At 34.2% G+C, this 23,162-nt stretch overlaps 2 protein-coding genes across 2 annotated transcripts; one reads left to right on the forward strand and one right to left on the reverse strand.

Annotated features, from left to right (window-relative positions):
* Nucleotides 1-1,799: 1,799 nt before the first annotated feature.
* Nucleotides 1,800-3,699, reverse strand: LOC137953629 (protein CURLY FLAG LEAF 1-like). The gene is made up of 2 exons (XM_068801077.1): nt 3,298-3,699; nt 1,800-2,374 (listed from the first exon to the last, which is right to left on the reverse strand). The coding sequence occupies exons 1-2, from the start codon at nt 3,481-3,483 to the stop codon at nt 1,892-1,894; spliced, it is 669 nt and encodes a 222-aa protein (XP_068657178.1). The 5' UTR covers nt 3,484-3,699; the 3' UTR covers nt 1,800-1,891.
* Nucleotides 3,700-15,098: 11,399 nt separating this feature from the next.
* LOC137953271 (ubiquitin-NEDD8-like protein RUB2) lies at nt 15,099-17,139 on the forward strand. The gene is made up of 3 exons (XM_068800592.1): nt 15,099-15,271; nt 16,408-16,667; nt 16,829-17,139. The coding sequence occupies exons 1-3, from the start codon at nt 15,179-15,181 to the stop codon at nt 16,935-16,937; spliced, it is 462 nt and encodes a 153-aa protein (XP_068656693.1). The 5' UTR covers nt 15,099-15,178; the 3' UTR covers nt 16,938-17,139.
* The last annotated feature ends 6,023 nt before the right edge of the window (nt 17,140-23,162 follow it).

Below are 23,162 nucleotides of genomic sequence, written 5' to 3' on the forward strand. Positions count from 1 at the left end.
AGTGCAAATAGGACATTTCATTCCTTTGTTTTCATTGGCTTACATGAGTATTTATAAGCACAGTCGTAGTTGGAATTTCTTGGTTAAATAAGGTAAATGTATGCATAGGTCCCCACTTATGTTGCATGGTTACTAAAATTGAAGGTACAAATAAGTGAAATTCCCTTTAGAATTTTGGTACATTTCAATTATCAAGATGTACCCAACCAAACGTATTAGATATCGGACATCATAGGGGTACATTTCATTTCTTACCGCTCGTATGTACGTTAACTAAAGGGACTAGATGGGTGGTAGAGGTCCGACTATAGTGTTGTGAATTGAGAAAATAAAGATAATCATATTACTAATATTTTATTTTTTAGAACAAAGTAATTAAGGTTAATTATTATTATTAGATTAAATTTTATAAATAATTCACATGGGCAGGTTTTTTGTGGGTGTAAAAGCCAAACACCATTAGGTGCAACTACCTCTTTGAGGTTGAACCTCTCTTCCCTCACTTCAAGTGACAAGGAGGGAAGTGCCATGTCAATCGTTGCCCTCCACCAACTTTGCCTAATAAAAAAAAATGTAAAAAATTAAAATAAATAATAAGAAAGTAATTTGTTTTTTAAGCAAATTAAGAGGACGAGAATAATTTAGCATTTATGAGGGGAGTGAAGATAATGTTTCTATTTCCCCACATTTGTACGGCCAGTACAAATCAAGCTAACATCGGATCCCGACCAGAACTCCATTTATGTCAAATATAAATACACCTTAATAAATAATTAATCCTTCATTTATTAGGAGATAACAACTTAACTACTAATCAACGTCTAATTGGTGAAGGGACCGAGTTTGGTTGAACCGGTTAACCGGATTTGACGTCGGTCGAACCAGAGCGAACCCCAGAACCGGAAAAAAAAAAAAACACGATAGGAACAATTTACACTTACCATAAACGCCATAATACACGCAATTAATACAGATACAAATCCCCATCCTTCTCAACTGCATCTCTGGCCCACCACTCATTTAATACCCATCAATGACCAAGGACCTCGCCCCAGGTAGCGTACACGTCCCCCCACTCGCGAGTTTAAATAAATACACCCACGCTTGGTCCCACCTCCCCCCCTTTCTTTTTTTTTAACCGCAAACAGACGTGATCGATGAAAGCAGCGTCGTACTAATAAAAGGCCATACATGCGACGACGAGACCCCATTTAATGGGGCCCTCTGTAGGATGACATGTGGCAATCTAGACAGAGTGTGGACCCCGGGTCAAGAGTGTGGACCCCGGGTCGGTTCATTAATGCGATCGCTTTAAATCGGCCAATTAATTGCCACGACTGGACTTTTCTCTCAAGTGGTAGACGGAAGCGGGGAAGACGGAGACTCGACGTGACGTCACCTTTTAAAAAGTTTTTAATAGAAATTAGAAATTTTATTTTTAAGATATTTAGGTATTTATTTTAATTTCAGTTGGCATATTTATGTTAATCGTACAAGGGGTATTTGAGCAATTTCGCGACCGAAGCACCTAAAATACATAATAACGGCTAATTAATGATTTTGAAACTAGAATCGGTTTGAAGAGTATAGAGATTGCATTTGGATCATAATTTGTGTCAAAAATATAATTCTTGTAAAAAAATTGGGAACCGAAAATTCATATAAAAAATATACATAACAAGGAGAAATATCTCTAAACCAATCTCCAGTTCATCGTCTATTCTCTGTATGTAATTGCAAAAAGTATAAACCCACCCCCAATACCTGAGCCTCCGCTACCACTGATCATTTACAGATGATTGATCCCAGAAAAATAAAATTAAAAATCGGCAATTAATTAAAAAAGCTGCAACAAAAACAGGGGATTACATGATTTTTTTTTCAGAGGTTTCTACAGAGCCGAGTAGTTCAGATCGATCCTCGGCTTCTTCATCGACGGAAACGGCACGATGCTATCGCATCTGGGGCACCTCGGGTTCCCTTTCGATATCAGCACGTAGAGGAGGCACCCGGGGCAGCCCGCGGCGAACATCTTCTCGGTGTTATCGGGTTTCTTCTCCGATTCGGAGGAGTTCATAGATTTGGCTTCCTCCGATGAGGACGCCGGCGATGACGACAATCCGTCGAAGTAGAAGCGTTTCTTGCCGGAATTTGAACCGCGCTCGGCCCGCTCGAGGGCGAATTTGACCTTCTCGAGGGTGCAGACGCTCTGGTAGTCCCCTGAGGGAACGAGTTTGAGATCGAGGCCATCGTCCAGGAAGCTGGAGGAAGAAGATGGCGGGAAGTTCAGATCCTGCATCTGGGGTTGTGGGTTCCATTCGTTGGACGTTGTGGAGGTCGGCGAATTGTTGCGGTGAAGATAGATTTTCCCAGACTGCGAGAGATTCAAAAAGTTAAGAGGTTTCTGATGTTAGAACAGCCGAGAGGATTAGGAATTCTTCACCTAATTCTTCTGAGAAAATCTCAGAAGATTTTGGTAATTTAGTAAAAAAGAGCAAATTCAGAATTCGTATTGAAAATTTTTCTGGCAGATTCAGATGATCCGATTTGCACGAGAGACAGAAGGATAAATTTACGAAAGTGAAGTGCGAAGCTGTGAGGGGTTAAAATAACAATATCGGGAAATTCAAAACTGGGAGAAGAGAATACGGAGGAGTTAATGCATTGAATTGAAAAAGGAGGTCTTTCAAACTTTGAAGAACGAGGAGATTACATATGAGAAACAGAGATGAAAAAGATCAGAAAAATTAATGTTTTATCGGGAAAGAGGCAGAATTTGAAACCAGTAAGCACAACGCTAACAGAAAAACGATTCAGAAGACGTCGATGAACAGGTTGAACAGCGTTGAACTCACAGACGAAGAATAAAAATAAAAATCGAAAGGATTGGAGGACGAACAGAGAATTGAACTTCATTAAATTAAAAGATAATCATCACATACTTTTAATAAATACCGTCATATGAATTAGTTACTTTTTCGGCAGAATGATAGGCAAACTTGAACATCAATCTGAAATCGCCACACAAAAGCCCGATCGAACAAAACTAGGATGGAGCCAGGCCTTCCATGGATGCGACGAAAGTAGCTTTCAAATTTTGTTTTCTTCCCTTGTACTAACAAAAGAAGAAAACAAACAAAACAAAACAGAAAACGCAAAGCAATAAGTTATCAAATACTTTCTGAAGAAAAAAGAGGAAAGAAAAAAAAAAAAAAAAAAAAACGGGTGAATCATCGATAAGAACAAGAAAAAGAACAAGCAGCAGAAACCGAAATTCCATCGAGAGAAGTTCTCTACCTTCATATCGAGTCTTTTCTCCCACCCATTCGGCACCTGCAAGTCGAGATCCAACTCCTTAGACCCAACAATCGAACACCCACCCAAAAAATCCCTCGTAATCAAACCCTTCTTCCCCGCGCCGCTGCTCTCCTCGTCCTTGTACCCGTTCAGGATCCTCACCAAAGAACTCACTTCCGCCGCCATTGACGACACCTCCAGAGCACACACCCCACCGGCACTACCAAAAAATTCAACAGGCCTCTTCTTTTAAAGGAAACGGACCGAACTGAAAGAATCCCAGTCCGCAGAGAATCCGAAAAACGGGGAAGAGATGAAAGCGAAGATAACGCAAGCAAGCGAAGCCGATTTATTCTTGTATTATGGGAGAGAAGAGTGAAGGCTCTGGGAGGTTTAAATGACGAAATCTCAAGAAAAATATTAAATATGGTTAAATAGAATCCGTTAGGGAAGATTGGGAAAAGAGACGTGTCAGTAATGGCGGCAATTAATGCATTCAAGGCAGAAGCCACCAGCTGGAATAAGGCAACACAAGAAAATAGGTCCTATTTTTTTTTTTTTCTTACTCTAAAAACTTAATTCAAATTTTACTGAAATATAAAATTAATTAATTAGGACCAAAAAATATCTTAAATTAGGTGAAATTATTACATTATTATTTTTAAAAATATTCAAAATTTATTTTCAACCCAATGGATAAAAATATTAATGGAAAAATTAGAGTAAAAAGATTATTTAGTAAAAAATTGAAGAAGATATTAGATAATTTAATGGAAAACTATTAGACAAACAATCAGCAATAAATTGAGTAACTTTCAAGTTTGTACCTCTATTTTATGGTAAATCATAAGAAATGATTGATGAATTTATACAAATTAATCTCTTCATTAACATTAAATGCACTACATAGAATGCATAGTTTCATTGGGAAATTATTACACTTAATTATCATTATTAACTCCGTAAAATTAATTACCAGTTTATAGGGGAAAAGTGTGGATAAAAAATAAAGCCAGATAACGTCAGATAACTCCAACTCACATTTAATGATGGTATTAATTCCAGATTAAATGTGTTTACAAATCCGATAATAGTTTTACTATTACTAATAATTACCGGGTACAATTATCGGGCATTCAATGGCCCGCGCAGGCGCGCAGGTAACGCCGAAACGCCCGAGTCTGAGATGACGACAGCGTGATTTTTATTGGAATGGCGTAAATGCCCCCGGTTAAGAGTGTACAGACCCAGCCGTGGGTTGTGTGCAATGGCGGCTTTGACCAGGTTTCTGCGGCGGAGTTGCAGTTATAGTAAATAATTTGGCTGCGACTGCCAGTTCACGAGCTGCCGGCTGTACCGCCCGGGTCATCCAAGCTGTCGGGTGTATCGGCCGAAAACTCGGGTTCGAAAAATCATTATTTCTTATATTTTTATTTAATTTATTACTTAGGTCTGTAATAAATGATAATTATCAAATTTTAGTATTTAATTTAATAGATTACTGCTGAGTATTTTTTTACATTAATATTGTTAATATGCGGCCAAAATGAGTTCAATTGATTTTAAGTTGATATTATTATGATATAATTAAATATGTAGCAGTAGATAGGAAACTATTATAAATCGTAGCAGTATTTGTACGAAAAGGGCTATAAAAGGGAACAACTTAGGTAGGCATTCTCTCACCACTCCGGGGGACAATTTTGGCTAAAGTTCAGACAACCATTGTTGGATGGCAGTGGAGAAAATAGAGAAAGAGACATCACCCGTGCGGTGGGCCCCGGTAAAGATGAATGGTCTTGATCAGAGCTGCAGATGTACCTAGATTGTAATAAATTGTTATTATTGAAGAGGGTGGTACAACTTTTCGCAGTCACGTGTACGTGAATGCATGCCTTTGATTTGGGTGGGTGGTAGATATGTAATTATGTCAAATACCTGGGGTAATTTTTTCATATTGGATTGCCTACAATAACTATTGAGCATAAATGAGTAAGGGGCAAAATTGTCTTCATACAACTACCTATTCCATTACCCAAAAAAATTATATAAATTTTAAAATAAATATTTTAAAAAATAAGCAATATTAATAGAAAAATACAAAATACTTGATTGGCGGAAAAAAGGTGAGACCTTTGCCCACCTTCCAATTTTACCTTAAACCCTAAATCCTTGAAATATGGTAATTTATAGATTGACTATTGCCAGATAAGCAAAATGGGTTGGAAATTAGAGAGAGAGCATTTCATGGTTTGGAATTTTTTTAATTTTTATATTATGAAAAATACAATTATAAATGGATAAATTTATTCAAAATTATGATTTTTAAAGGAATTTTAATCCCTTTATTTCTTGTCATAAGGATTTTTTTGTTATTTTATGGTCAAAATAAAATAAATATTTCAATAAAGAATTTTAGAAATCAAGGTAATGAGAGTAATTTGTCAGTTTTCAAGAAGTGGTTGATTTAAATAATTTTCAATGGTTAAGATGTAATTCTTGAGATAAACCCATGTATACAAGGGATTTTCTCTTCAACAAGTGCGACAATCGGTAAAAAATTAAAGTAGTCAATAAATTTTTTCTATAGACGACCATTAAACCTTCGTCTTCACTCATCATACAATCCATAAATCCTAATAATCTCCATATCTTCATGGTTCCCCCTAGTAACTAGTGGAATGCTACCAAAATAAAAGATACTCAATAAATTATGGTATTGTCCATATATATCAACTAAAAAAGCCCCAAATTTTGAAAGACTAAAGCAAAAAAATAAAAAATAATGGCAATGAATAATTTAAGTAGCAAATAAAATGCCACTTCAATTTATTAATCTTATAGATAATTTTAATTTATAGAATTATGTCTCATATTCAAAAATAGTTAACTTAACTCACCTTAAATGGATTTACTAAACTACTATATAAGAAGTAAAAAATAATTCTATATTAAAAGGTTGTAAATATTTTACAATACTATAAAATAAGTCCAATGGATGAGTGATAATTTTTTTTATAATAATAAAATACTACCATTGTTTTTTATAATTCTAATCTATGAAAAATATTTTAATAGTGATTAAAACAACTTAGAGAAAGATAATCATTAAATACACCTAGAGAAGATTTGTACATTTTTAATCATTGTGAAACTAATAAATTTAAAGAAAAATTAAAAGCAGATAAAATGACAAGGCCATATTAGTGAAAGTAGAAGTAAAAATAATTTCACTAGTGAAAATAACCCAAAACCTATTAGTGTGTAGAGTAAGTAGCGAGTGAAAGCGAAATCATTCCCTCGTGCTAATGAATTCACTGTCACTCGTGCGCTCACTCGTAGGGGTGGAGTTGGTTCGCAAATAGCTCGAGTTCGGCTCAGTTTGGGCTATATTCGATTAAAAAATTTCTAATGTAGAATCAAATTCGAGATTGGATTAGGTTCATTTAAGTACATAAGCCGAGCTAAAGCGAGCGGAGATTCTAATTAAACAACAAGGCAAAGGGCTTTCGACTATTCCACGGGTATTCAGCAAAACATAGGCTACACCGAGAGACGGGCGTCTTTCCTCTTCGTCGTCTTCCTACTGCGGCGACTTCGGGAGAAAGAACTTCCCCTCTTCCCAACTGTAAAAAGCTTTTCATTCCCTACCGGTAAGTTTCAATTTTGCCTCCCATTCGTTGTGTCATTACTGTATTTTTAGCTCTCTATCCGTTTCAATCTCTCTTTTCCCCTTATTTTTGTTCCTTTCTGTTTCAATCATTTTTTTTTCAAGTAATCTCTTTTTCGTCTTCTGCCCAACGACCAGAGAGTCACCGTCTTCTCCGTTTGTCATTAACGAGGGAATAAAAGGTATTGTGAACGTCAATTTTTCTTGCTCTTTAGGTAGTTATCTCTTTATTTATTTATTTTCTTTTCTCTTCGCCCTAATTCACGTTATGGTGTTTTGAGGTTTCCAGGGTCTCTTCCTCCATGTTTTTTGTTTGCCCTTTTTCCCAGCAACGTCTATAGGAATGGGGCATTTGGTTTGTTTGACTCCCGTTTGTTACTTGTGAGTCAGTTGGGACTCTATCAATTGTTTTTGTTGGGACTGTGATTAGTATCAAAGGCCGAATACTAGAGAGGTGGTGTCTGCACTCAAAAGTGAGTGCTCACTTGCGTCTCTATTGTTTCACTAGTCTTGATTTGGTGAAGACAACTCGTCTTAAAGATGGCTATGTTCTGTTTTTGGTTCTTCGTTGGTTTTCTATGGAGGTTAGTTCAGCATCAACTTTAGGCAATATCCTACGTACAGAAGGAATTGAGTATTGGAAAAATCAAGTTAAAAGGGTTAATTCTTGCTGATCTTAACCCATCAAAATTCTTGGAGCAGCCGTAGTCATGGGTATTGTTTCCACCTTCTGCTTGTGACTGTCAGACTGCAAGGAGGCATGGATGACAGAGAGGTACAAAGAGAGTGAAAAGAGAGGAGGGAAGCTCTCCATTCCTTCCCTTTTCTTTGCTTTATGCCGTGTATAGATAATTTTATGTAGGTTTATGTACATAGGTCATTCCCAATTTCGTGCAGAGGTTATACCCAATTTTATGTAATTTATTTTTTATACTTTTTTGTATAATTTATTTGATATGTATTTTACGTAAAGTTTCGTTAAGTAGGTTGAAGCTTGAACCTGGCTTGAGTATAAGCTCGAACTCGGTTAAAATTCTTGAACTTGAGCTACATAATAATTTTAGGCTTGAGGCTGGGCTCGGTTAGAGCTCAGTTCAAAATATTCAAATCAAGCCTAGCTCGAACATATGCAAGTTCGAGCTTGGCTCGACTCAATACCACCCCTACTCACTCACTTTTTCACTCTTGTTTTGCTTATTATGCCCTCTCACTTTTGTATTTGAATATAATAAAATAAAATTTTTATTTTATATATTTAATTTAATTAAAAAACTTAATTTATTTTTCATAATTTATTAATTTAAAAAGTTTAAAATATCTTACTTTATTAATAGAATAATTAATAAAATTAACTAATACAAATTAAATCTATCAGAGAAAATTATATAATAATGTACCATTTTTTATATTTATATAAATTATGATTTTAATATTGGACTTGATTTTTAATTTAAAAGTGATAATTTAGATATTACAAAAGTAAAAATTTGATTAAGTATTTTTATATTATAAAACTAAGTATTTTTTTGATCATTTTAATTTATGTAATTAATTAAATGACTAATTAAAATAATATAAAAATATTTTGTTTTCAACTATATACTTTTTCCTATACTTTTGTTTTCAAATGTCTTATACAAGTTGAATCTATTAGAATATTTTATTAATAAATTTCTTATGTATTTTTCACTATACTTTTTCCTATACACTAAGACAAAAAATTACTTTCTACTATATTTTCCATTGCACACACTAATACAAAAAAGTAATTCATTTTCAAAGTGCACTGACCCCCCAAATTGGAAAAAGATAATAACAATATTTTGTTGTATGACCTTATTAATGTTTAGTAAATCAAAATTTATAAGACTTCAATGAGAAGTAGTGATCTTGGCTTTGCCATAAACTAAACAATAAATGTTTGTATAAAGTTGACATTAATAAAATGGCAAATATTGATCTTGGCTTTGTTCACATTAATAGAATTATGATTATGACTTGTGAGTAAACCCAAGATCTCAAATGATCACATCAATTTATTCATGAACACTTAATAGGGTACGCACATTGTCAAACACTCCCCCACAGTTAGGTGCAAAAATATTGTTGCCAATCTCCATATTGCAAAAAAATCATTCCCATCTTTAATAACCTAAAATTAGAAAGAAAAAAAAATTAGTTAAAACTTGAAAAAAAATACAATGTCAAAATATTTACATGTTTTGTCAATGTGATGCTCTCAAAATATTAAGTCCAACTCATTCTTATCAAGTAGTTCCACAAACTTGTCAACCCTAAAAGTAAACGATAGCCCTTTGTGCTTAACCTTCAACTTTCTTCAACTTTAAGATCAGGATCAAACTACAATATGTCATTAAGGAGACCATTGTTTGGAATTTATGTAAGCCTTTCAATCTATTTTATTTGATCCAAGGTATGTAATTCTTCATATAAACCAATGCATACAAAAGATCTTCTTTTCAACAAGTGCGTCGATCGGCAAACAATTAAAGTAGTCAGTAAATTTTTTCCATAAACACCATTAAACCTTTGTTTGTAATCATCATACAATCCATAAATTCTAGTAATATTCACATCTTCATAGTTTCTCCTCGAAATAAATAGTTCATCTTCGTGTTTAACTTAGTAGGCCAAAAATATGCAAATTATTTATAAACTTTGTTTGCCCGATCAACCTAGTCACCAAGAAAGAGATAGCTAGTAACTAGTAGAAAGTTACAAAAATAAAAAAATACTCTATAAATTATGGTATTGTCTTTGTATATGACCTACCAAAGGCCCAAATTTCGAAGGGTTATAACAAAAAATAAAAAATAATCACAATGAATAATTTAATTAATAATTAAAATGCCACGTAAATTTATCAATATTAATAAATAATTTTAATTTTTGAATTATGTATCATATAAAAAAAAAACTTAACTGAACTTACCTTAAAAGGCTTTACTAAACTACTATATAAGAAAGTAACAAAAATTCTATATTAAAAAGTTTTAAACATTTTACAGTACTATAAAATTAGTCTAACGAATCAGTGATATAAAATAGTTTTTATATTAATAAAATACAACCAATTTTTTTTAAATTATAATCTATGAAAAATATTATAATAGTGATTAAACGACGTAGAGAAAGATAGTCATTCAATACAACTAGAGAAATTTGTACAATTTTTTTATCATTGTGAAACTAACAAAGTTAAAGAAAAAGTAAAAGTAGATAAAATGACATTGTTTATGACTGTATTCGAAAAAGATAATAATATTTAGTTGTATGGCCGCATTAATGTTTAGAAAGTCAAAATTTATAAAACTTCAATGACAAGTATTGATCTTGGGTTTGCCATAAATTAAACAATAAATGCTTGTATAAAGTTGATACACAAACTTGATAAAACAAGAACAAACTTCAAAAGACACGAAGACAACCATTGGACATTGTCATATTGATTCTGGACACCTTATTCGACCTTCCAGATGCAACAATGTACTACATTTTATGCACATAAATGTAGAGCAAAGATGATATCATATTTTTTATTTACTGAGCCTAGCATCGAACAAATGAAGCTCGCAAGGATGAAAATGTGTTCTAGAGATTGAGTTAAGGCACGATAGACCCATAGGCGGGAAAGTTTTTGGTACAACTACTAATGCAGTCGATATCACAATGGCGCTCATTGCCTGCATTGTAGCATCCACGATAGCAGTCATCGAAACAGGCCGCAGTGGCAACTTGCATGGCTGCTAGGACCACCATAGAGATAAGCAACAACCCGATGAACAATTTTGTGTTGGCCATTGCTTTCTCTTGTACCTATTTCTTCGACTGTATTGAATATGCTAGAGGTGATAAAACAAGGATACAAGGGTAGTATTATTTATAAGTTAGGAGAGAAGACGATCGTGTGCTAATTTGGGAAGGTAAGATGGCTTGAAAGTAGGCAAACAACTAGGTCTTCTAACAATTTATAGTTATATTGGTTTTATATGAAGGGTTGTGGTCAAGGCTAGCGTCGATTTTGCCTAAGAATTGAGAAAAAAATTAGATAAATGTTGTTAACATTAAAGAATGTATGTAACTATAGCTATTTTCCAATGTTGTTAACATTGAACCCACCATGAAACTGGATAGATGGTTGACCGGGTTCAACTGAACTATGACGGTCTATCCCTCAAAATTTTTAAAAAATGAGATGTTACTATAAAATAAATCCAATGGATAAAAGGTGTTAAATATTTTATAGTACTATAAAATAAGTCCAATGGATGAGTGATAAAAATAGTTTTTATAATAATAAAATACTACCAATTTTTTTATAACTCTAATCTATAAAAAATATTGTAATAGTGATTAAAACAACTTGGAGAAATATAGTCATTCAATACAACTAGAGAAGATTTCTACATTTTTATCATTGTGAAAGTAACAAAGATAAAGAAAAATTAAAAGTAGATAAAATGACATGGTTTATGATTGTATTGGGAAGAGATAAAAATAATATTTAGTTGTATTACCGTATTTATATTTAGAAAGTCAAAATTTGTTAAACTTCAATGACAAATACTTAATTTGGGTTTGTCATACATTGAACAATAAATGCTTGTATGAAGTTGAATACGTCTCAATAAATTTTATAATCTTTGAAAAAAAGTCTCCAAAGGAAATGCCAATTACTAATGAACTCTTTGCCCCTTTATAAGAGTGTAATAAACCCTTAGAAGAGTTTAATAAACCCAACAGATTGTCAACAAAACATTTCTTAAAAACCATAAATAATATCAATTATAATTATAAAGATAACATTTATATTTGGGTTGTTTGTTCACATTGATAGAATTACGATGACGTCTTGTGAACAAACTTCAAGATCTCAAACGATCACATCAATTTATTCATGAACACTTAATAGGTCACCCACGTTATCAAGCTCTCCCCCAAAATTAGGAGCAAAAGATTATGAGACTAATCTCTGTATTGCAAGGAATTCATTCCCATTTTTAATAGCTCAAAATTAAGAAAAATTATGAGTTAAAACTTGAAAAGAAAGTGCAATGTCAAACTATGTATATGTTTTCTCAACAAACCTGATGCCCTCGACTTATAAGTCCAACCCATTCTTATCAAGGAATCCCACAAGTTTGTTAGCCAAAAAGTAAAGGAATTCACTATTTGGAATTTTGTTAAACCTTTCAATCACTTTTATTTGATCCAAGGTATGTAATTCTGGAGATAAACCCCATGCATATAAAGGATCTTCTCTGCAAAGTGTGGCGATCGACAAACAATTAAACCTTCGTTTGCACTCATCATACAATCCATAAATTCTTGTAATCTTCATATCTTCATAGTTCCCCCTAAAAAAGAATAGTTTATTTTTTCCAAAAGTATGCAAATAACTTCCAAACTTCATAGTTTCCCCGATTAAAAGTAATGGGTGAAAATCTACCAAAATAAAAGATACTCAATAAATTATGATATTGTCTATATATACCACCTATAAAAAATGCACATTTTAAAAGACTATAATAAAGATAAAAATAATAATAATGAACAATTTTAATAGCAATTAAAATGATGTTTAAATTTATTAATATTAATTAAAAAAATTAATTTTTAGAATTATGTATCATATGCAAAAATAGTTAATTTAGCTTATCTTAATAAGGTTTTACTAAACTAGTAACAAGTTTTGAAAGATTGGAAAATTAAAAGAATTGACATAGCATATGCTATTCACAAGTTTTTAAATCAATTGAAATCGTTGATGGTTGTTGCTTTAGTTTTGGAACCAATGGTAAAAATTAAATTGATTTAAATATGTTTTCAGAGATATATTTTGACGTGAAAGCTAAAATAAATATAAACTTAGTTTGGTGGACCTAATTTGAGATTTATGACGAATATGTAGCTAGATGTAATGTAGGAATTAGTAATAAAGAGACATTTCAAATGTTAGTTCTTTAGGTGTTTCCACAAGTTATATGTCATATTCTTCATCAAGTTCATGTTGGTCAAAGTTAATGAAACAAGTGGAAGTAGCGAATTCATTAAAGTCAGAATTTTATAATTATCTTGAAGAATTCTTTTGGTTTCGTGGATTTGATCTAAAATCTTCTTGGCCTCGCTATTCTTTTTCTTCTTGATTTCGATTCTCTAATTCAAGATATTCTTCTTTTTTATTGGATGATATACGAAGACTCTCTTTTTATTTCCATTGATATTTCTATTAATATTTTTATTTTCATTAAAATTAAAAAAAACTTATTTGATTGGTATAATCCAGGGTTTAATCTTATATGCATTATAAAGCCATCTAAATTCTTGGAAGAACCAAGGTTCCAGATTCAATATAGGACCATAAAACATGTCTTCATTGATTCCCATCCAATCAAACGGTTTTTTTTTTTTTGTGTATTTTTGTGAGGATACTACACAATATGATTTTGCTATTTTAGAATGTGGAAAATGAATAACTTTAAATTTGGGGTATTATCTAAGATGACAATAGAGATTCTTACAATTCCTATATCTACTATAGCCTCACAGTCTACCTTTAATGTTGGTGGTAGAGTAATAAACTCATATCGTTCTTCCTTGGCACCAAATACAATTCAAACTTTGATTTGTGGCGGTTATTGGATCTGGGTTTTGCATAGTGTAAAAAAAAAAATCAAAATGTGAAGTAATATTGGAAAATTATTCATTACAATATTTTTCTTGTATATATTTTAGTTTTTTATTCATTTTTTGATGATTGGAGCCTTAGAATAAGCATGTGGAGGCAATCCTATAAATTACATGATTTTTTAGTTTTCTTTATAATCTTTGTAATTTATATAGTTTCCATTACATGAAATAATTAATAGTGGAAGACTATTTTTAATCAAGCAATAATAAGCTATATTCTTTCATTTTTGTCATAAGTGGAAACTTTGCTCATACCTTTGAGGAAATAGTAAGTCAAAGACATATTATTTTCTAGCACGAAGGGAAAGAGATGGAGTTTTTCTTTCATTTTGGTTTTTTAGGAATGAGTTTTCATTCTCAAAATCAGTTCAGTTTTGTGATTGTGAGCAACAAAATTACAAAAGTTTGGGTTTAATATTGCCTTCATATTTTTTTGTCCGGGTAATCCAAATTTATACTTGATTTATAGTTTTTGTTTTGTTGATCAAATAAAATTTGATATGATATTTTGCGTTTATTATTAGCTGTATTTATACATAGTTTTATGCAAGATGTATGCCCAATTTTATGCAAATTCATGTATAATTTATTTGATATGGTATTTTTGTAAAATTTTAAATCTAGGTTGGAACTCGAACCCGACTCAAACTCCCGATTGAACTCGGTTAAAATTCTTGAGCTTGACCTCAAGTCCAATTTAAGGCTTGATGCTAAGCTAGAGCTTAAATCTTCAATCAATCCAAGCGCTTAACTTGATTCGATGAGAACCCTATTAATAAATATCAAATTTTAAGGGTGCAATAAGGATTTTTGGATCCAAAGTTAGAACCTGACCTGAGTTATCCAAAACCCGGGTGAGTGGACTTACCCTGAGTTTAGAGTTGGACATAGGATGAGTTAGAAAGAAGAAACATGTCTCCCTTCCTTGACTTGCACCTTGAAAAAAACCAAGTCAACCCAATCCAAACTACTGTACCAAAAGATGTGTTATTAGAAGACAAAGAATTCAATCCATGCTAACAAAAGGGGGCCCAGTGAGAATAGTCCAATAATTTACTGGGTGGGTTATTCCTCTGGTGGATAGATATAAATTAGTAGGTTAGGATTTAGTATCTAGCAAGGAACATTGTTGCATTATATTTCTGGCCCATGAGATGCAGGTAGGCCCATGTCCATTTCCAGCTTCTACATATAGGAGTGGCCGAGTCCACTTTTGGCGTAAAAAAGTCAAACAAAGTCAAATGCGTTAAACGGCTCGGATCACGGGTCGGAAATATCAGTGCCGGATAACCGCTTAACTATATTTAATTGGTTAAAATTGTGTCGGACGTGGAGACTACGCCAAGGCGAATCAAAATCAGAAAAGTAGTGGGCTTTCTGTGGTCCGCACCTTTATAAATTCGGATTTTCCCCCGAATTCTCTCTCAAAAAATCATTTTTTCCCCTCTCTCTCTCTCTACTGTGTTGCTCTTCTCTCCTCTTGTGGTCTCTCGCGGCAAGATGCAGATCTTCGTGAAAACCCTAACGGGGAAGACGATCACTCTCGAAGTCGAGAGCAGCGATACCATTGATAACGTCAAGGCGAAAATTCAGGTTAGGATTTGATCCTTCTCTTTTAGAAAAAAACCGAATTGGTTTGGAGTTTGCGCACGCGAATGTGTACGTTTTGGTTCGATTCGGTGTTCTGTTTTTTTTTTTAATGGGTTTGTTGATTGGGTCGAAGTCTGGCTCTTTTTTTTTTGTGTGTGTGTGTGTTTTAAAGTTTCGACATGAAGGTTTAGTTTGATGTGTTCAGTTCGATACCGGGGTTTTCGTGTTGGTTTTTTTGTTATCTCTATTGGGTTTATTGAAGGGTTCAAGCGTACGTTTTGTTGTTAACTTATCTTTTTCCTTGGAGCTTTTGTACGGTGAATTTAAATTTAGGAAGCTGTTTCATTTGTATGTTATGCCGTACTTAGATGTGCTGCTTTGGTTTTGCGGGCATTTGTAGGTTTCTGTCTCTATATGCTTCGTGCAGTGCATGTGCTTGTTGCATATAGGAAGTCTGCAAGGGTGAATAAAGAGGCTTTATGTGAATTTTGTATTCCAGAATACAACTGGAGCAGCTTAGTCTTCTGCTTTCCTGTCTTTTCATTGTTTGGATCTTCATGTTTCAACTATTACTACTTTTATTCTCAAACTTCATCTGGCCGTTAACGAAAATAAGTGGTTATTATGTCCAGAGAACAAAAAAATCGGTAATTATGCATGAGATAGCTTTAGAATATAAGAGACTTTCTTCAAGTTATTTTTCTTGAGCATTACCTTGTTTCCACGCTTCATCATTCTATATACTGACAAGTACTCCAATATGAGACTTACTGGAAGTTACCAGTTTGGGGTAGAACACTTCGAGAGTTCTTTTTCCTTTTTATTAAAATATATAATTTTTTTTGAAGTACATAAAAACTCATATATTCCATATTATAAGTTATCTTTCAATTTTTATTTAAGCTGGGTTATGGTCCATCCTTAACATTTTTAGTTATGGAAAGAATAATATGCTGAAAGCATTAAGATATTGAAATTTGAGGCAAACAGCATGATTCTGTTCTTATATTCTGGTTAGGGTTGTAATATACTGCACTGATAAAATTCAGTTGTTTATATGCAATTGATAGACGATTCCTTTTTGAGTGTTTTTTCTTTCCTTACATCTCTGATAAATATGAGTGGGGATGGCTTTACAGGACAAAGAAGGTATCCCCCCAGATCAGCAGAGGTTGATTTTTGCTGGAAAACAATTGGAAGATGGAAGAACACTTGCAGATTATAACATCCAGAAAGAATCAACTCTTCATCTGGTTCTGAGGCTCAGGGGTGGGACCATGATTAAGGTCAAGACCCTCACAGGAAAGGAAATCGAAATTGACATTGAACCCACCGATACAATTGAAAGAATTAAGGAGAGAGTGGAGGAGAAAGAAGGGATTCCACCTGTGCAGCAAAGGTTTGCATCCCTCACTGTTTATTGAACCTCTGAAAAGGGCATGAAGTGTTCACCTGAAGTTTATAGAGTACATATGTCATGTGTGCAACTTCTTTCAAAAGTGACACTTTCTGTTTATAAATGCAGTTTGATAACCTGAGTCGTCTTCGACTTTTGGACAGGCTTATTTATGCTGGAAAACAGCTAGCGGATGACAAAACTGCTAAAGACTACAACATTGAGGGTGGTTCTGTTCTTCATCTTGTACTTGCTCTGAGAGGTGGTCGATGATGCTAATCCCTCTGAATTTTGAATGGGCTAGAGCGATAATCTTTCTTTGTGAATTTTGGAGGACCTATTTCTTAGTTTCTCTGGTAGAACCCCAATTTATGTTTCTACTGTGTACCGGAGAAGACGATTCCAATTACTAAATAGATTATTGTGAAATGTTGGTTATAGTTCTGTCATAATATATGTTTGAATGAGTGTCACAGAGATTTGTATTGTTTCGGGTGCAATAAGACTGTTTCAAATTTTGGGTTTGCTTAGAGAGCCTAATCAATATAAAATAGTTGCAGGAACTTCGTCATTTTTACATTCTGTTGAACAAGACTCATCTTCCCGGCATAAACAAAGCGCAGAAAAGAACAAATCTCTGGATTGCATCATGTTCGATGTGGATTTAAAACGCCCTGATTATGGACAACCAAAAGAAAAGAGGTTCAACAAGTTTCCTGTTCTTGGCACTTATTCAATCTGCTGAGAGGCTTGTCAGCCACAATGTTATGCAGCCCCCAGTGGAAGACCATAATGACACCAGTCACAGGTGCAAAAGGTCTGCTTGTCAGTGAAATTTTCTGAGCTAAGAAGAGTCACTGCTGTCGTGCTTTGCCTCTCCATTCTCTTCATTTACCTGCCTTTGCTTCAGTATTTATTTTTCCTACTTTATGATTAGAATCACCAGATAATCGGAGAGATTAATGAACTTAATCCATCACTAAATACAATAAAGATCAGAACTGCAAATTATTCTCCAGTTACTGTACACTTTTGCCTTGTGCCTGGTTTCCAACGGCAAACTGTGAAACACCACTTCTGCTGAAATGGGGTCAACGTCAAAACCAAAACTTTCTCCTCCTTGGGAGTAGATGGAGGAGGTAACAGTTGCACGGCTTCAGGTAAATCAGAGGAAGATGGAGAAGGAAAGTTCTTCGAAGAGAAATGAACATCAGCCAACAGAAGCCAGATTAAATCAGAGGATCTATTGATGCAAGGCCAGATAAAGCATTTATGGAAGCACCTTCTGACTGGTTCAAATGGAACGAACATTCAGTTATCTGTGTTCTATTGTAATAGTATAAAAAGTTAAGAAATAGCCATATTAACTATTCGAAATATATCAGAATTCAACAAGCCAATTGAGCCAAATAGGTCAACAGTTCTTAAATCATGGAAGTAAGAAATAGTACCTCAACTATGCAGCTTCTTTTGTTGAAGCTATTAAGGGACTTTCAGCTACTAAGCATGATCCAGCGATTGATGCAATGATGTACCTATATCATCTTGATTCATTCAGTTCAAGTAGCATTTCTTCCCACTGCTCTTATTGGAGATGAATATTATTCTCTTGGACATTTTCCTTTTCTGGCCCATAGTAAGCTTGAACTAGATGAACAATAATCAAACAGGTAACAAACTTGGATGAAATATCAAGTAGAGAACATCCTCAAGAAATTAAAGATGGAACAAAATGTTAGCATACCTTGCAACAAGTCATTAATTTTTATACTCTTAGGCCCTGTTAATGCCTTCTACAGGAAACTGGAAAGGTTTTTCAAGCAGAAATACTTTTCTAGGGACCATTAGTGCCTCATTAGCAATAACACGCCGGGCTGAAGACCAGGTTTTAAGATTGCCTTTTAGCACCTTGAACTTTTGACGAAGTTTCCAACAAATGGCACCAACACACCATCACAAAAAGAAAAGAGAAAAAAAAAAGCAGTACATATTATTGTTTAGTTTTTTATTCTTTGACCAGAAAAATAATTTATTTCCACAAAACAAAATACTGCACTAGCCATCAATGTACTATGAGAACGAAAAAGTACATTAATGACCCTTGTTAATGATGGGAATGCCACCAAGTATATAATAGGAGATCTAAATCAGAGACAAAAAGAACTCAAGTATCTGTCTATCTGTAATCTGATTCAAAAGATAATCTGTGCTCTCAGGTAAGAATATATTAAACTTAACAATCTTCCAGTTTTTTTTATGAATTTACCAACTCTACAATGTTCTTTTCTCGCAATCTGAGTTGGAAATACCCAATAGTTTACAAAATATACCATCAGCCTCATCCAGTATACACATCAATATTGTACAGAGTTTCTTTAGATAGAATTTTATAGTATAAGATTGAATCTGGGCCCAAAGAGGCATACAGCTCGAGATCCATTTAACAGAATAGGAATTACAGACATGTTCTGTTTTTCTCCACAACCAACTCAAACCAAGCATCCACTATGGAGCTTGAGAGGATTTTAACCTCTCGTGATCTTGAGCCTTCACTTACTGTTGTAGTATCCTGGTCACTGGTTTCATCATCTTCATCAGAAGACTGCCATGAAACATATTTATAATCAGAACACACACCAAGAGTTCACACAATGAAGTATTTGTACATTCACCCATTAGTTGCAAGAAAACCAAAAGAAGAAATAAAAAAAGGAAGAAATAACCCATTGACATTTCCTGAACAATTAACAGTCCCAGACAACTTAAATACGAGCTTACAAGTCAGGCCATTTTTTTTTTTTTTTTTTTTTTGTGAATAAGGACGTATAAACTATTAAAAGAGGGAGAAAGAATACAAACAAGTCAAGCCATATCTGTTCCATCTTTGCAAAAAGTTGGCAGATTAGGTCTCTTACTGTGAAAACTGCAACTGAAAGTTCAAGGAGGTTATAAACATCATTTTGCATAGTATGTTTCAAAATTTTTGAACAAATCTTTTTTTCGAAAAGTGAGAAATTTTATTAAGAGGCAAGAGAGCGAGAGGGGGAGGGAGGAGGAGGCTTTGAAAAAGAGATAAATCTGGGAGGTACACTCCTTTTATGCCCAAGGAGTCGGCAACCATATTAGCTGACACGGGGTGTGAAGCTAATTGTGGAGGAGTTAGCCAGCAAGTTGATTTCATCCATAATGTGGAGGAGCCAGTAAAGAGGAGGGGGCTATTCTTTTGAAACTATATCTTTATAAAACTACAACCAATTCCCCACTATATTCTTTGTCTAAAGTTTGAGAAGAAGTGGGCACCATTTCCCCCTTTGTGCACCAGGAACATTCTCCCATGTAGAAGAGTGAGGTGGGGACCCCTCACCTTCTCCTCTCTCCCCTCTTTTCCTCTCTCATGGCATTGAGGAAGAACAGAAAACATGAAAGTCCCCCAGCTTCCAATCCTGTCTGAATGAGAAAATAAATAAATTAGGTCGGGTTGGGCGTTGACCTCCCCATCCCTTCTCTCCCATTATTCTAACTCTCCTGTGCCAAGAGAAAGGAAAAAAGAAAGCAGCAAGGCAACGGGGAAGAAGCAAAGCAAGATAACAGGGAAAAGGTTCACCTTTCCATTTAGGAAGGGGAAGGGAAGATAGTAGGAAGCGTAGCATATTCATGTATTTGAAAATCATTCTTTCTAGTATTTCAATCGGCAAAATAAAAGATACAAAATATTGAATAACATATGAAATATGTTACTACTTGGAACAACCTTAGTGTTTTGACTAACAATGAATTTTTATATATGTGCTAGCATTCTTTTTGAAATAAATATGTGCTACCTGTGGTCCCAAAAGAAAAAAATGTGCTGTGGTGCTAACTAAGGGCCCAGAAGTTACCATATGCATCCTCAGTAAATTGGACAGATTTTAAAATTGATACAGAACTCTTACCTTTTTTCTCTCAGTCTATCTAATTTCCGCTTTTGCTCCATGAGCTCACCTCATTCTGTCCTATTGAAGCACAGTCAGCACTCATTTCTGTAGAAATGCCCATCAAAGTCATGTTAGTAAAGTAAAGAGATATTCATGGAATAGTGGAGATCAAAGTCTGGTGTTGTTCTGAATCATTATCACTTTATTTTCTGCAAAGCACAGAGAGTTTTCATCCAGATCACATATTACTAGGACTACTTTAGCAGTATATCAGGGAAAAAGACGAAATATAAATGAAGATTGAAAAAGCAAATAAACACATAAGATTCTACTGACCTCAGATAAAAAAATCATCACCGTCAGACACTTCATTTACAAAGTTACTATCATCTTCATCAAATATCATTTCGAGAAAGTATTGACCAAAGCTGCATCTCTAAGTGTACCTTCAAGGGTTCCAAAAATAGCAATCGGTATACATCAAAAACAGTATATATTACCTGTAGAAAAGCCTAAACTGCATGTTTGCAATAAAATTTGACATTCTTTGCTACTGACACTTTTAGAAATAATTCCTTGCATTCTGGGAGATATAAAGACACTTCCAGCTTCTGACCAACAAGGAAACAAAAAACAAAAGGTTTCATAGAAAATAATTAATTATCTAATCTTACAGAAAGATGTCAATCATATATCAATATGTCTATTCATGAAGTCCTCAAAACCAGGACTTAGGGATCATATTGTCAACATCCAATGCTAAGAGAAGTTAACAGAATTCGATTCTATTACCTGTAATGGGCTCCACATGATCCTCAGAGGTTTCTTCAGCTCCTACTTTGGCAAACAGTAAAGTCAAATTCCATCAACCCACTGATATTCATTTGTCTGATTAAATGTATACTCAGTAAACAAGCTCATTTCCACGAAATGACAAACATGAAAAAAAAAAAAAAAACTCACTTGCTGAACTTTTCTTTTCGTTTCTTTTCGAAAGAATCTCTTATAGACTTGAACTGCGCTTTTCCTTAAGTATTGATTGAAGATTCTTCTGTTATGGGAAGCTGATAGACAATAAGACTTGTGCAATATTAACAGATCATCTCATTTGAAACATTTCTACAAACACCTTATGTGCAGAAATTGAAACCCACATAAAATTTAGAATTCGGCCAATACCTCAAACAATCAACCACAATCAAACAACCGCAACACAAGATTTACGTGGAAAAACCCTTCAGTGTGAAGGGAAAAAACCACGGGGCAAATCCGAATAATCTTCCACTATTAAAAATGGGCTTATAATATCAATTTCTCTCAAGTTTGCTCAAACTTGAGGTTTACAAAATCATGAGAGAAAACAATTCATAATTCAAGTTCATTCACAAGAATTGTGAGATAACCAAATAAACAAAGGTTAGAGATCACCGGATATGGAGATTTCACCAAAAAAAGAAGATGTAGAGAAAGACCAACTTTGGAGAAGTTTTGGAGAACCTTTTCTTTTATTTTCTTCTTTTCTTCCTTTCTCCTCTCGGTCGAACTCTCTATTTTCCCCTTTTTTCTCGTCTTCATGTTCTGTTGGTTTTTTCTCTCTCGGCCAAGTCCCCTTTTTCTATCTCTTTCACATGTGAGAGATTTAGTGGTGGGGCCCACTCATGGGCTGGACTCCACCTACTAAAAGCAACAATCTCCCCTCCATACCATGAGGGGGGCTCACCACAATCTTCCATACCGGCTAGACTTGTGCACAACTCATGTTTTTCCTTAGTCACCACTTTTGTCATCATATCTGATGGGTTTTTATCAGTGTGGATCTTCACAAGAGATAACATATCATTTTCCAACACATCTCTAATCCAGTGATATCTCAAATCAATGTGTTTTGTCCTACTATGAAAAGTAGCTTTCTTACTCAAGTCCAAAACACTTTGATTATCACAATGAATTGCATACCCCTTTTGTTTGAAGCCTGTCTCACCCATCAATCTCTTCAACCACAACATTTCTTTACTAGCTTCAGTTGTTGCAATGTATTCAGTCTCTGTTGTAGAAAGAGCGATGCATTTTTTAAGTTTAGAATGCCAAGAGATGGCTCCCTTTGCAAAAGTAAACAAGTAACCTGACGTAAACTTTCTCCCATCTATGTCACCTGCCCAATCTACATCTGTAAAACCTTCTAATATAGGTTTTGAACCATCAAAACACAAACACAATTTGCTAGACCCTTTGAGGTACCTGAGAATCCACTTAACAGCAACCCAATGTTCTTTCCCTAGATTTGTAAGAAATCTAGTCACAACACTAACTGCAAAAGCAATGTCTGGTCTAATACATACCATAACATACATTAAACTTCCTACTGCCGAAGAGTAGGGAATCTTCTCCATAGCTTCTTTTTCTTTCTCAATTGAAGTACACTGTTAGGAGTTTAATTTGAAATGATTTACAAGTGGTGTACTTACCGGTTTTGTATCTTTCATGTTGAACCTCTCAAGAATCTTCTCAATGTACTTTTGTTGTGACAACCAAATTTTCTTCTTCCTTCTATCATGAGAAATCCTCATGCCCAAAATTTGTTTGG

Source organism: Aristolochia californica, unplaced genomic scaffold, assembly GCF_029961685.1.
Source record: "Aristolochia californica isolate CCGP_79_NKW_82.1479 unplaced genomic scaffold, dmAriCali1.0.hap1 SCAF_16, whole genome shotgun sequence".
NCBI classification, from domain to species: Eukaryota; Viridiplantae; Streptophyta; class Magnoliopsida; order Piperales; family Aristolochiaceae; genus Aristolochia; species Aristolochia californica.